General features: G+C 33.5%; 1 protein-coding gene across 2 annotated transcripts in view; it reads left to right on the forward strand.

Annotated features, from left to right (window-relative positions):
- Nucleotides 1-13,379, forward strand: part of LOC149072969 (serine/threonine-protein kinase D3-like) — a 234,427-nt gene that overhangs the window by 176,460 nt on the left and 44,588 nt on the right. For both annotated transcript variants that reach the window (XM_089246375.1, XM_089246376.1), the window contains one exon: nt 10,044-10,148. In XM_089246375.1, coding sequence (XP_089102501.1) covers nt 10,044-10,148 — 105 coding nt within the window. The remainder of the gene's footprint in view (nt 1-10,043; nt 10,149-13,379) is intronic.

Raw genomic sequence — 13,379 nt, forward strand, 5'->3', positions numbered from 1 at the left:
CTATATACAGATCATAAACAAGTGATTTATGAAGAAAAATAGTAGAAGTTATTGCTAGCAAGGGAACGTAGCACAGCATGGTTGCTGTTATATTTGGCATATATTGTCGACCCCCCGCATTCGCGGTTTCCGTATTTGCTGTTTTTTTTCTTCATTGAGAATATTTTTCGTCAACACTCAGCAATCGTCATTCACATGTTTTGTTTACAAAATTTGAGTTGTACATGTTTAGGATGGCTCATTTTTCTAGTGCTACTGATAATGTTTCGAAAAGACAAAAAAAAGTTAAAGGTTTACAAGAAAAATTGGATATATATTGACTATATATATGCTTGGAGAAAGTAAATCAATTGCTGCTGTTGCCTGCCATTATGGAATCAATGAATCTATGGTGAGATATATCAAGAAAAAAGAATCTGAAATTCAATCACCCGAGGCTGTAGCTGCACCTATGGCAGCGAAAACTTTTCATTGCCTACGGTACCCGTGTGTTTTTTGTACAGAAAATGCTGTTTTTTTGTGGGTCAAGACTGCCACAGAAAAGGTATTCAAATAGATTGTAATATTATAGAGGAAAAGGCGAAAAAATTTTACTCTTCTATAAAGGAAAGAGCTGGTAAAACGTCTATTTCATCAGAACTTGATGCAAGTAAAGGTTGGTTTTATAGGTTTAAGTAACAATTTCGATTACGCAATGTAAAAAAATCACTGACGATCAAGCCTCTGCCAGGATGCAGCTAGAAAATTTCCAAAGAAATTATAAAAGACATTGTCACATTAGCGAAACAGGTGTGGGGAGAAGGGTTCAATGGTATGGATATAGAAGAAATTGAACAGCTAATTAATAGCGATTCAGAGGCATTAACTGAAGAGGAATTAATGAAGCTGAGTTACTGCTCCTGAAACTGAAGCTGTATCAGATGAAGAAGTACAAGACCAGTTCACCATGTGTAACATTGCGGAAGGGTTTCGCAAGTTCAAATCAGCAATAGATTATTTTCATGACATAGATCCTTCTATGGCACATTCTTCACATGCAGAAAAATTAGAAGAAGCCTTATCAACATACTCCAAAATACTTGATGATATGAAGAAGAAACGGTAAACAGAAATCACAATGTTCTTTCAGTAAACATCTCCACTCTCTTTTACATATTCTATTACCCCTGTGTCACCCTGCTCTTCTTCTGATGTTCAATAAATGAGATATATAAAAAACCCTATGGTTTCGGTTATTTGCGAATTTCTGTATTTGCTGTCACATCTGGAGCATAACCCCGGCGAATACCGAGGGCAGATTGTACAGTCAAATTCGCTTATTACATACCCCTTGATTATTTGATAAGTACATGTCATAACCACCCAGAAATCACTAACAAATATATGGGAAATACAAAACTCCTAATGCATTTCAATACACAGTAGGTGTTGTCTTCAGAGAAAAAAATCACGCTGACTGAGGATTCCACTTGGATTGGATACCTAAATCTTAACTCTCAGTTGCTCAACTGAAAAAAATATGTCTGTTCACTTCAAATGTCTGGTTCAGAATGAACCTAAGAGCCTGTGTGTAAGTCTAATGCAATGCCTTGATTGGCCACTTGCAAAATGGAGCTACCTGATTGGTCTATTGAAATTTGATTAAAATTCCCCCTTGTAATGAACCTAAGCCATGGCGTTGTGATCAATAGTGTTGATTTGTTATCTTTTACTAATATATTTTTGAAGGCCTTTGTAGAAGTCTAAATCAGCCATGGACTTTGTGAAAAAATCTCGCTTCCTGAAATTTGAATCCATGGCTCTCTTGAGTGGTGATGGTTGATTTTTCGTATTCTTAATTCTTAACACAGTATTTATAAGCATGCTCATATTTTCTACTTATTTCATCAACAATATTGGTGTTGAACCCTTGTCTTTAGCAATTGCTCTGATGGTTTCAAGTTCACTGTCTAATGTGTTTTGATCTGAATAGATGCTAAATGCTCTCGCTACATAAGTATGAAACGCAGAGAATTTCTGTTGTATGAAATGACCAGATATAAAATGAGGTGGTAGTGAAACCGAGAGAGGCTTACAATAGACAGAGGTTTGGAAATGTGATTTTTGCTTGGTTTAGGTCCAAGAAAGATACTTCATTATTTGTTTCAATGTTGGTTGTGAACTGAACATGAGGGTCTATATCATTCATAATGAGCAACCATTGTTTCAAGTCATCGTTTGAAACATCACAAAAAGCACAAAAGTATCATCCACATATCTCTGATAAAATGAAAATGGCACAATGTTCAATAGCTTACCCTGAAACTCATCCATGTATATATATATCACACAAAATCAGGGAGAGGGGATTTCTTATTGCTAGACTGTCTGTTTGGGTGTAAAACTTATCATTGAAACTGAAGGCTGTTTGTGAAACACATGTGACTGTAAGACTGCATATTTCTCCTACTTCAGGCTGTGAAAAATTGTGTGTTTTAAGTTGTCTCTCTAGAAATCTGATACTACCCCGGTTATGGGAGTGTTAGTAAACATTGAGACTGCATCAAAAGACATCATGTTAGCATTGGCGAACGCGCAAAAAGGGGGTTTAGGTTTCTAACCCCCAAACTGAGATTATAGTGTTAATTTGCGGGAAAAGACATTAAAAACCCTTCAGAAGAAAAAAAATTTGAACCCTGCAGAAAATTCTGCATATGGCTATACATGTTAGACTGTTTGGGTTGAACTGCACGTTTGATTTGAGCAAAGCTTGACATGGTTCTAACTGTATTATTGTTTGATGTAGTGAGTGGAGAGAGAATCAGAACAAGGAATTTAACAAGGTTGTATGAAATTGTACCTATGTTAGAGACCACTACTACTAAACCACACATGCATCTCATCTATATTCTTCTGTGGAACTTCTAACAAATTGGTACATGTTGGAATGTATGTGTAGTGAACCTAACGTCCCCAAAGCAGAATGTTTTGCGATGTTCTGCAACGAGCCCTCAGCTGACTGAAAATGTTCTGCGGTAAAAATTCGAATATACATATAATAATAGCGTTTTTCTACACTTTTCTTAAAATTCTTCCAGATTGTTCTGCAACAGCACTGGTTGTTCTGCGACATGCGTCGCACATTTCGGCATATTCTGCTTTGGGCCTAACTTGAAGATCATTTCTGTCTAATGCTTGTTATGTGTAGTGCTAGCATCTATCATCAATTTTTCTAACTATGAGCAAATTGTAATGATTGGATAATAGTACCGATGTGGCACTGCACATAACTTCTTGAAACCTATATTAGAGACTATAGGACGTAGAGTTAATGTAGGTTTGTGCATTTTGGGTAGGCCATAGATATGTGAGGAAATGACATTAGATGGAATTATGCTCTTTTTTACATGATTGGGAAAAAAGACACTTGTTTTTACCACCTCTTTCAATTTTCTCAAGTGGGAATTGGATATAGATCTTTCTTTAATTCTTTAAAAGGACCACTCGAAATATGTGATGTCATTAAGTCTGAGTATTGCTCTTCAGACATTATCACAATTTGTTCTTTTTTATCTGCTCTAGAAATCACAATATTTTTATCATTTTGTAGTTGTTTGATGTTTTGACGTTCATCTGATGAATATCCTACTGAGACCTTCTTATTGTTCATCCTCTCAATATCCACCAAAAGTTTGGATATAAGATGACTCAGGGTGTCTTTCTGTTCAGGTTAGATCTTATTTTGTGAAACCGACTTCTCTATGGGGCAATTAAATTAATAATTGGGTTGAATTTAGTTTGCATTCCTAACAGTTGGTTGTTAGTTAAATGAATTATTTTATATTTGTTTATACTGATGGAGGTGCAAACAAGGAAACTTTATTAGATGCTAATTTAGAAAATTTCTTGTTGAGGGTGTCCTCCTTTTCAGCTGAGCAACAGAGAGTTAAGATTTGGTATCCAACCCAAGTAGGATTTGCAGTCAGCATGATTAGTAGTTATATATTTTTCCTCTGAAAATGTTACCCAAAGTATGTCAAAATACATTAGAGATTTTGTTTTTTGTATATTTTCCTTATTTGTTACTGATTTCTGAGTATTATTAGGCAAAGTCTATATCCTCTTCTATATGTTATAACCGATGTGTATGTTATAAGTGAGGTCTTTAAATTAGCTTTTATAACAGTTATATATATGCATAAAGTAAGTGCGTTATTGAGATTGTCGTGGAAAAATAAGCTTATGCAGAATGAAAATATTTTTTGGTTACTATCTTCTGAGGAATTTTTATAATTTATTAGATTATATGTTATACCAAACATTCTCCGAGACCGTCCATCCCTTTGGGAAAGAGCGCAAACCATTCCAAGATGGTCTCTCTGGGCGGTCAGCGGTCATATCTGTCTGTTATACCAAACATGCAAATTTTTGCTTAATTTGATTGATTTCACTGGCATTATTTGAGTTTTTATTCAAAGTTGTTGGCGTATTTGTACAATCAATTTAAAAAAAGAAACTATTGTTCATAAATTTAATTTATCATCAATCAACATGCTTTTGCATAGTCTTCAACGTGCAGAGATTTGATGCTTTCAAAACAGTGCAAATTTCTGCTTTTCTGAATCACAATAAGTATTTGTTTATCACTACCATCTACCAGGTGATCCAAAAGCATCAGAAAATGTAAGCATTTGATTATTTGAAAAGCATAGACTATGCATTTTTAACAGAAATGGAGGAAAGATGTGATATTTTCAAATAACAAGAAATTTCATAGTCAAAATAGGTATATTTGATACTAACAGGAAGCACTTTCTAGCCATTCACCACAGGCGTGAATCCAGAGCAATATGTTGGGAAGGGCAAATTAGTGGGAGTGAATATAAGTTCAAACAGTGAATATACATTCCGTATTTTACAGATGAAATCATTATTTTCTATTGTATTTCTAGCTCTATGGGGGGATTTGTCCCATCCCCAACCCCTGGATTCATACCTGATCAATTATGGAGCCATATATCAGTAGCAAATGTTACTATTTCAGCTAAATTTTTTGTTATAAAAGAAATTCCTATGTCTTTCTGTTAAAGAATACAATAAGGTATCACCTGAATACAGTGACTTCCTATTTATATGTTTATCTCAGCTATAAGATGATTTTCTGCACTCCCAGTCGAAGAATATAGCATAATAATACTATTCACTTATAGGCCTATCTAACTTATGTGTCTTTTTCTCTTGTTTCCTTGCACTGAGGCATAAATGAGAGATATCACTGTACAATAATTGTTTCACAAATAAGTTATTTTTTGACTTATTTGAGTAACTTGTGATTACAAAACCATGTGTTATATCTGTAGTGTATGGAAAATCCAGGGTATGTTATAAGTGTACTCCATTATACATAGTAACATGATGCAGTTTCCCTCTCAATTTCTTTCTTGGCCCTTTCCTCTTCAATGAAGTAATTCTTGGATGTTTTGTGAGGTGTACAGCATGGGCAGAGATATGGGTGCACCCCAACGTCAATGATAGAGTTGACTGATATAATGTATATGCATATATGGGAATTGACATCATCATCATGCCCTCCAGCTTTCATTATCTTGCCCCCCCCCCAAGCATTTCATGTCTATCTTTGCCTATGATGTAAAGTTGCAAGAAAACAATATAATCACCTTCTAGTCTGTTGCATTGATATCAGAAGAATAGTTCTGTCCTAATGCAAGATGGAGCAATGGCTCATACAAGATTATGTGCTCAGGGAGTACACTTCCTTAGCAAGCATGTTATCTCATAGGTTGCATCCTGATCTCCCCATCTTAACGCCCATCACTTCTGACTGTGAGGTTTGTATTGTGTGTATCAGCATTTGTATGGTGTGGACTCCATGTTGTTTAACTTTGTGGTTGCTAAAGAAGGATTCCACAGTGAGCAAATAATTTTGTAAAAATTTATTTCATTTATTTAAAAACGTAGTGACGATTTACCTCATACATAGTCGAGTCACATTAATTTGATTGCCAGACAATATCCAGAAAAACAGTGTCTAAATTTATTCTGTTTATTTAAAATTGTAATGACCATTTACCTCATACATAGTCAAGTCACATTAATTTGATTGCCAGACGATATCCAGAAAAACAGTGTCGTGTAATACCGGCAGCAGTAAGATGATTTTCAAGTGATACAATAAAATTCTGGAAGGTTGTTACATTCATCTAGACTTCTAGAGCAATGCAGACTGCCTGCCACTCAGTAGCTGCTGGAAAATGCATGGCAGAAGATCAAAAGAAAGAACTATGATGATTGTTCCATACCTACACAGGAACATAGACTTGGTTGAGGGGGTGCAAAGAAGAGCTACTAATGCTAATGTTGGCACACAAGGCTTGAGCTACCAAGAAAGACTAAATTTCTTGAATATGTTTACATTGGAAGAACACAGATATCAGGGATATTATCAAAGTGTTCAAAATTTTCAACGAGATGGATAGGATGGACTATGAGTTATTAATACACTGTCAATCAACATCTTTGACAAGGGGACACTGGTCTTGTTTAGTAAGGAACAATTCCAGGTTGTGGTGTCACATGGAGTTTTTCTGTAATAGCGTTGATTAAATGGAATAGCTTACTTGTGAATTGCTTACTTGGGGTTGTGAATTCTAACACAATTGATAAGTTTAAAAAAAGTACAATGGATTTAGTGGGATAAATTGAGAAGCTATCCATACTTAGTTAAGACAATCATAATCTTTTTTATTGGCAGTGTATGATACGGAGGGACAGGAAGGAAAACGATGATAGTCTATTTTTTGACGAAAATGATTTAATGGTGCCATCTGTTGGTTTATGAGGTATACTATCGATATCTAGAATGAGTAAGGGGAATTAAAAAAATGATAGTTTCCCCTTAAAAACACATTCTAAAATAAGATCCAATATGGAAGAATGATGATAGTCCCATTTGCAGGGCTCCCACTTGTCCTACTTTCTTAGTTTTGTCCTACTTTTCTCACTTTTTTTACCAAAACCTATCAACAAAATTTGTATAGTTGATTTTAATTGAGGAAGGGATCATTAATATAATGCCAAATAATGCAAATGTAGTAGATTGCAATTAATGATTTTGCCGAAGCAGAAATTGTATGGTTTTTTAATTTATTTGGGGGGAGGTGTATGTGGACCATTTGTTGGTTTATTAATTTTTCATTTGCTTAGTTTGAGGGTTCAACAAGTAGAGTAGTGATTAAAAACTTCTGCCTGGTTAAAAAAAGTAAGTTTATATTTACTTCTTCATGGTCTTGGACTAACATAGTAACTAACATTCATCATTCAAAATTATGGTTCACATTTTGCGTATAGGTGAAATAACAGTTTGCATTATGAAGCTTTTGGATACATGGGCCTATTCTAGCTTTTGTGACTCTGATGATACCCAATAACATTCAATTGTCTTCTGTATTTTTAGGGCATGCAGAGACATAAACAATATTTACAATGCTCAGCAAAGACCTAGAAATGGAAGTGCTTCATTTGTCAAAAATGATTACACTGGCATTGAGAGCTAAAATTTAAACAAATCCTTTTAAAAAAGGAATGGACAATGCAGTAAAACCATCTGTTTCACCTTAACTTATTTATATCAGACCTTGTAATTTACACATTTTGCACATTGCTTTTGGAAGTGGTCTAGAAATAGTGTCATTTTTAAAAAATTTACAAGTCTTCATAATTTGCTGTGTGCATTGTCGAAGAGAGTTGTCTGACTGGACTGTGGAAGACTACAAAAAAAGTATGTCATATATATTATGAGGAGAGAAAAAAATTATGTGTGGTTTCTAATATACCCCATTTTGGCCAAAAATAGTTTTTGTAACCAAGTCATTTCTGTCATTTTGCTTTTTCTCGAGTCAATCTTACAGGATACTAGTGGTTATTACAGGAAATAGTGTTATGAAAAAAAGGGAATTAAAATTTTTCAAATTTTTTTTCAGGGATTTTTTTTTTTATTACACTCTGATTATATTGTCTAAGGGGGTACCCTCCTCAGTCCTACTCTTTCTAGTTCTTTGAGTGGGAGACCTGCATTTGTTTCCTGTTTTACAAAAAATAAGCAAATTGTGACTATCATCATCTCCCCCCCCCCCCGACCCTACATATATTATGAAATTTTTTTTTGGTGATATATGCTTTTATATATTGGGTATTTTGATTACATTTGATATCCAAATTTTTTATGGAAAAATTTTTCAGCCACCTTGTTGGGCAACAATTTGCCTATTATGGCCTTGTATTTGTATTGATCTGGTCCTAATTTATTTGATTTTGTTAAAGTTTGCAGCGTTAAAAAGTCTCGCCACAGAGAGCAACAGGCCTACAAACAGTACAAATATTTAGGCACTACACATCACTCACTTCACTTCTGAGATATAGATGGCAGCACTGAAAAATCATACACAACACTAGATACGCACTAAGACTGTTAGGTACACACACTTACACTTCCGGCACAACTCACTAGGTAGTAAATTGCCTATGGCGATAGACCTGAGTTGTGCTCGGTTTAAAAAAAGAAAAAGAATTGGATTACCAGAAAAGTACCTGAAAGTCTTGGTCATGCTATTTCTACAATTTTCAGACATTTCAGCATGAAATAGTGTGTTGTAATACTACACACACACACATTCTGGAAGTTCCGACACACCCCAGGAAGGACAATAAATATTTATTGATATATATAATGTGCTAGGGGAAGTTGATAATCGTAATGGTTTAAATTGACTTCTAGAAGTGTAAGTGAATCTAGGAAATGTCACAATAACATTCCTCAGACAATAATAATATTACTATCACCAGGTCTTTTAGAAAAATGAGTGTTGTATAAATGGGGTTCCTCTGTGTTTTGTATCTGGTTGTCTATCTGTGTATGTTTTTGTGTGTTTGATATAAAAATTAACATGCTTTGATAGTTTTTCATCAAAATTTTTATATATACTTTACCAAAAGAGCCTCTACATTGCTCTGTAGGCAAGGCTGTTGCTCTGACCGTGATAATCTCTGTTAGCAGAGATAAACTTGAAGTGCTGGGGAAAGAGGCATAATGTTGATGATGTCAGTACATATATACTAAATCCATTTGCTTCATTGGTGGAGCTATGCATGTCCCCCTATTTTTCCACCCATGTTGATGTTGCTATTAGTTTGCTGGGATCCTAGTTTACTGCTGAAATTAGAAGTCAAAAACTGGAAACGCCATTTAAGAAGGAGAAAACCTCTACATTCATATCAAGAACACCATTGCAACTTATAAAAAATCCAGAATTCTGCATAGATTATATGGGGAGGGGGTTAATTCCCTTTGTTTTTAAAAAATCAAATAAATATAGTATTTTAAAATAAACAGTCAATTGCTCTCTTCCTTGACAGCCTTCCTTTCCTCACAGCTCACCATCTAAAATATCTTCAGAGCAGACCATTGATGTCTTCTTCAAAAGCTTTTAAAAATACCAATAACTGCATCAAAAGGTAACTATTTTCAATAAGTTTTTTTCCTACTCATAATATCTGCCATGAATTCAGACAAAGCATCAAGATTTGTTCCAAAAACAAATTAAGAGTAGCAAAGCTGGGCTATGAATATTTGAGTAGGCTATATCTAATGACTGATTACATTCTTCTGACCCTATCACTACACAGCAAAAGTTCATCACCGCTACCCCACAAGGCAATGAAAAAAATGTTGTTGAATAGGCTCAGCTTCAAATTAGCTGCAAAAGCAAAAATTAACTTCCAAAATTGTGTGAGTCTGAACTTTATTAATAGTAATTATGGTACTTCAATATGAATGCTTTAATTTCCAGGTGCATTAATAATTTACGAATCTATACATTGAATCTACTTGTTTTTTAAAACATGAATTTACATTATTTTGTTACAAACTGCTTTAAAATATTATCTTGGTGATAATGACTATATAAGACTTCTAACAGTTTAAGTTTCATGTTTGAGTGTGAAGTATTTTGATTCAAAATATTGATGAATTTTTTTTTATGTTTTAGATATTTGTTGTGATGGAAAAACTCAAAGGAGATATGTTAGAAATGATCCTGTCCAGTGAGAAACGTAGATTATCTGAAAGAATTACAAAATTTCTTGTCTTCCAAGTAAGATATATTTACCTTCATTCATTTGTAGCAAATCACATTGATTTGCATTGTATGTTTTTTAATTTTATTAACTCATTTGCATCATTTGATTAACTGTGGTGGCACAATGATTTCTGGCACATAAATAAAATTTCTGGCATTGTAGAGATCATTAATATACTCTTACAAATGATAGGAATTTAAATCTAATTTCTCAGTCAGATGAATAGGTATTAAAATATGATGCAAATGGGTTAATTTTTTATAATTCATATACATATATTGCTCATTATAATGATGACCTCCCTTCATTCCACGAAATGGGATGAAGGGAAGGATTCATTATTCAATCATTACACTTCACTCAGTTAGAAAAATTGATGGCAGATGGCAGCACTACACATAACAAGCATTAAACAGAAAAAACTTCATGTTAGGTTCACAACACGTGCATGCACATTCCAACATGTACCAATTCATTAGAAGTTCTGCTGAGGAATGTGGATGAGGGGCATGTGTTGTTCAGTAGTATACATATTGTACTTATGAAAATACTGTATATGGCCAAAACCTACATTTATTTTCTACAATATACAGCAAAATAATCAAGTCTTCATTTGTTTCTTTGAACTTGATCTTTTCTCAAAAAAAAAAATTTCCATTTTAATTAATGACAATAAATGATTTTCTATATTTTTGTGATTCTGAAAAAACATTTTAGAATGTTAATAGCGTTCGCAACACTTTTTATATTCAGCATCTGAATTTCTTCTTCATTTGATGATATCATTTCACATTCAGGTTTATAGTGAGAAATAATGTCATTTTCAATTAGATTTTCTCCACATTCTAGATTTCTATCAACCATAACAAAATCATCAAACATAATTTTTTTTTTCAGATTTAATCTCTCAGAACTTTCTTTCTTCATTTCTTTATCATTGTAACTTTCATCACCTACTGGCTGAATATCAAAATAGTCCACTATAAAACCAGCATGATGGAAGCTATTTTTAATTGTTTTCTCTAAAACTGCATTCCACGCTACTTTACAAAAGTGTGATGCTGTAAGCATGTCTGCTTTGTCAATTTTACCTTCATCTATGGATGAAACGATCTGTCTTAAGAGCAGTTCCCTGTAATTTTGTATAAAGCTTAACCCATTTTGACCAACCTTGCATTAGTGCAATGCTTTGTTTATTTTTTTTTCAAGTAATTTTCATGCAAATTTTTGTATGAAATTGATATTTTTGGGAATCGGAGATTGGATTTAATGAATGTCAAAGTATTTTTTAAAATTTGTTTATACAAAAAAATTTGATTTTTATGACTTTCCAAAAATGAAATTTTAAGAAGTGTTATCTTGGTTTTTTTTTTTTCATGATCACAAACAGAAATAATTTTTTTTTCATTAAAATTTTTTTTTTTCATTTGTCACGATACATAACATTTCCCAAAATCATCTTTCTGATTAATTTTATTAAATCAAGTTAATGAATTTATATTAATTGAAAAGTTAATTATTTGTAAATTATATTAAATACAAAGAAAAACATGCTAAATTAATGGTCAATTTTTTAAAACTTCTCAAATATGTTATTCGAGTAACCAGTCATTATATATATATAAATTATGCAATTTAGTCAAGAATTTGAAGAGCAGTCAAAAACGAATTAAGATGATCCCCTGAGCTAGCAGCTGTAGAACTGGCATCATATTTGGAGGCAAGTATTCCACTGCAGTAAATTTCAAACATGCAACTTTAAGATTGCTGTACAGTTGTCAATTACAACAGCTATTTTTCTTTGTTTATTTGTTATTTGTCTGTCTTAACTCTTCAACCCTTCTTCAGAAATGCTTGCTGTCATCCATAATTTCATATTATTTCTGTAGGAAATGGCAATGTTTTAACACCTTTAAAACATCTTGGACTGGACTTTTGTACTTGCCGATCAACACAAGAGAAAATTTTTTGGTTCCTGATATGTTTGTACATAAGAGAACTGTAACTCACTGTTTAGCTTTCTTCTATTCATAATTAATTTCATTTTTGAAAACCAATGATCTATCTGGTGTCATATTATACATAAGTCTTGTTTCATTGGCATTAAATATGTCTTATGGGGAATAATTTCCAATTATGTTCTTCTACTCTTTTCTCGCCAAGCATCAACTGTTTCTTCATTAACAGCTCCACTTTCAACACAAAGCTGCCGGAAAAAACACCATGTCTGACTTTGAATTTTTTTAACCATCTGTCTGGTTAAGCCATCTATGCTTTGAACGTTGTTTTGTCAATGTCCATTTTTTCTGCAAAACGTTGGGCTTTGTCTTTAGCATGTTTTTATCTATCAGAATATTCTTTCATCATCACATTAGTTTCAACCATTCATGCAATGCACTTTCCAATTGTTGGAATTTTCCTTTCAGTTATTGACAATGTGAAAAAGGAAACCCAAACTCTTCTGCTTCCATAATTGAATCACAGTTTTTAATTATGATGAACAAAGTACTCTTTGAAATATTCAGTGATTGTGCTATTTTAGTTTTTGACATCAGTTTCTTGTCATCTTTTACCCGTTGTTATATAGGATTAAAAAATAACATTGCAGAAATGATAAAATATTTGGGACCTCTAGTACCGGTCATTATAATGAAATGTCATTAGAATGAGTGTCGACTGTATATAGTTGTATATCATCAACACATGGCCCCACATCCTGTAGCGGAGCCCCTAGGCTGGGATCTTTTGTGGGCCCCTTGGTCAGACTTTTAACGTACCCCTTCTGCAGTTAATTTATAGCATGAAAAAGTAAAAAAATAATGATAACCGTCCCGGGCCCCAGGGCTAGAGCCCTGTCGACCCCCCCCCCCCCCTATGCATCACATTAGCCATGCATCATCATTATGAAGGCCATGCATCAACATTAGGATTATGTGTACTAAAGGAAAAAAAATATACCAAAAAAACCTGAAGTATTTATTTAAAATCACTTCTCACAGAAAATCATTTTTATCTTCTGAAATACTGTATGTATACTAATTAATAATATATATATATATATATAGTCATTTTAAATAAGCACTTGAATGTAAATAATTCCTCACACACACATTTCATTCCACGTAATTTCTGATGAAAAAACAAGGACAAACAGAAATATGTCATGAATCATTAGATTATCTTCAGATCCCTGTCTGTTTTTGTCAGCAGGCAATGAACAACAAAAACTGGTTTGGTTCGTGGCA

This window comes from Pholcus phalangioides, unplaced genomic scaffold (genome assembly GCF_987345545.1).
Source record: "Pholcus phalangioides strain wild (caught in Gottingen) unplaced genomic scaffold, Ppha-v1.0 ptg000017l_1, whole genome shotgun sequence".
Classification (NCBI taxonomy): Eukaryota; Metazoa; Arthropoda; class Arachnida; order Araneae; family Pholcidae; genus Pholcus; species Pholcus phalangioides.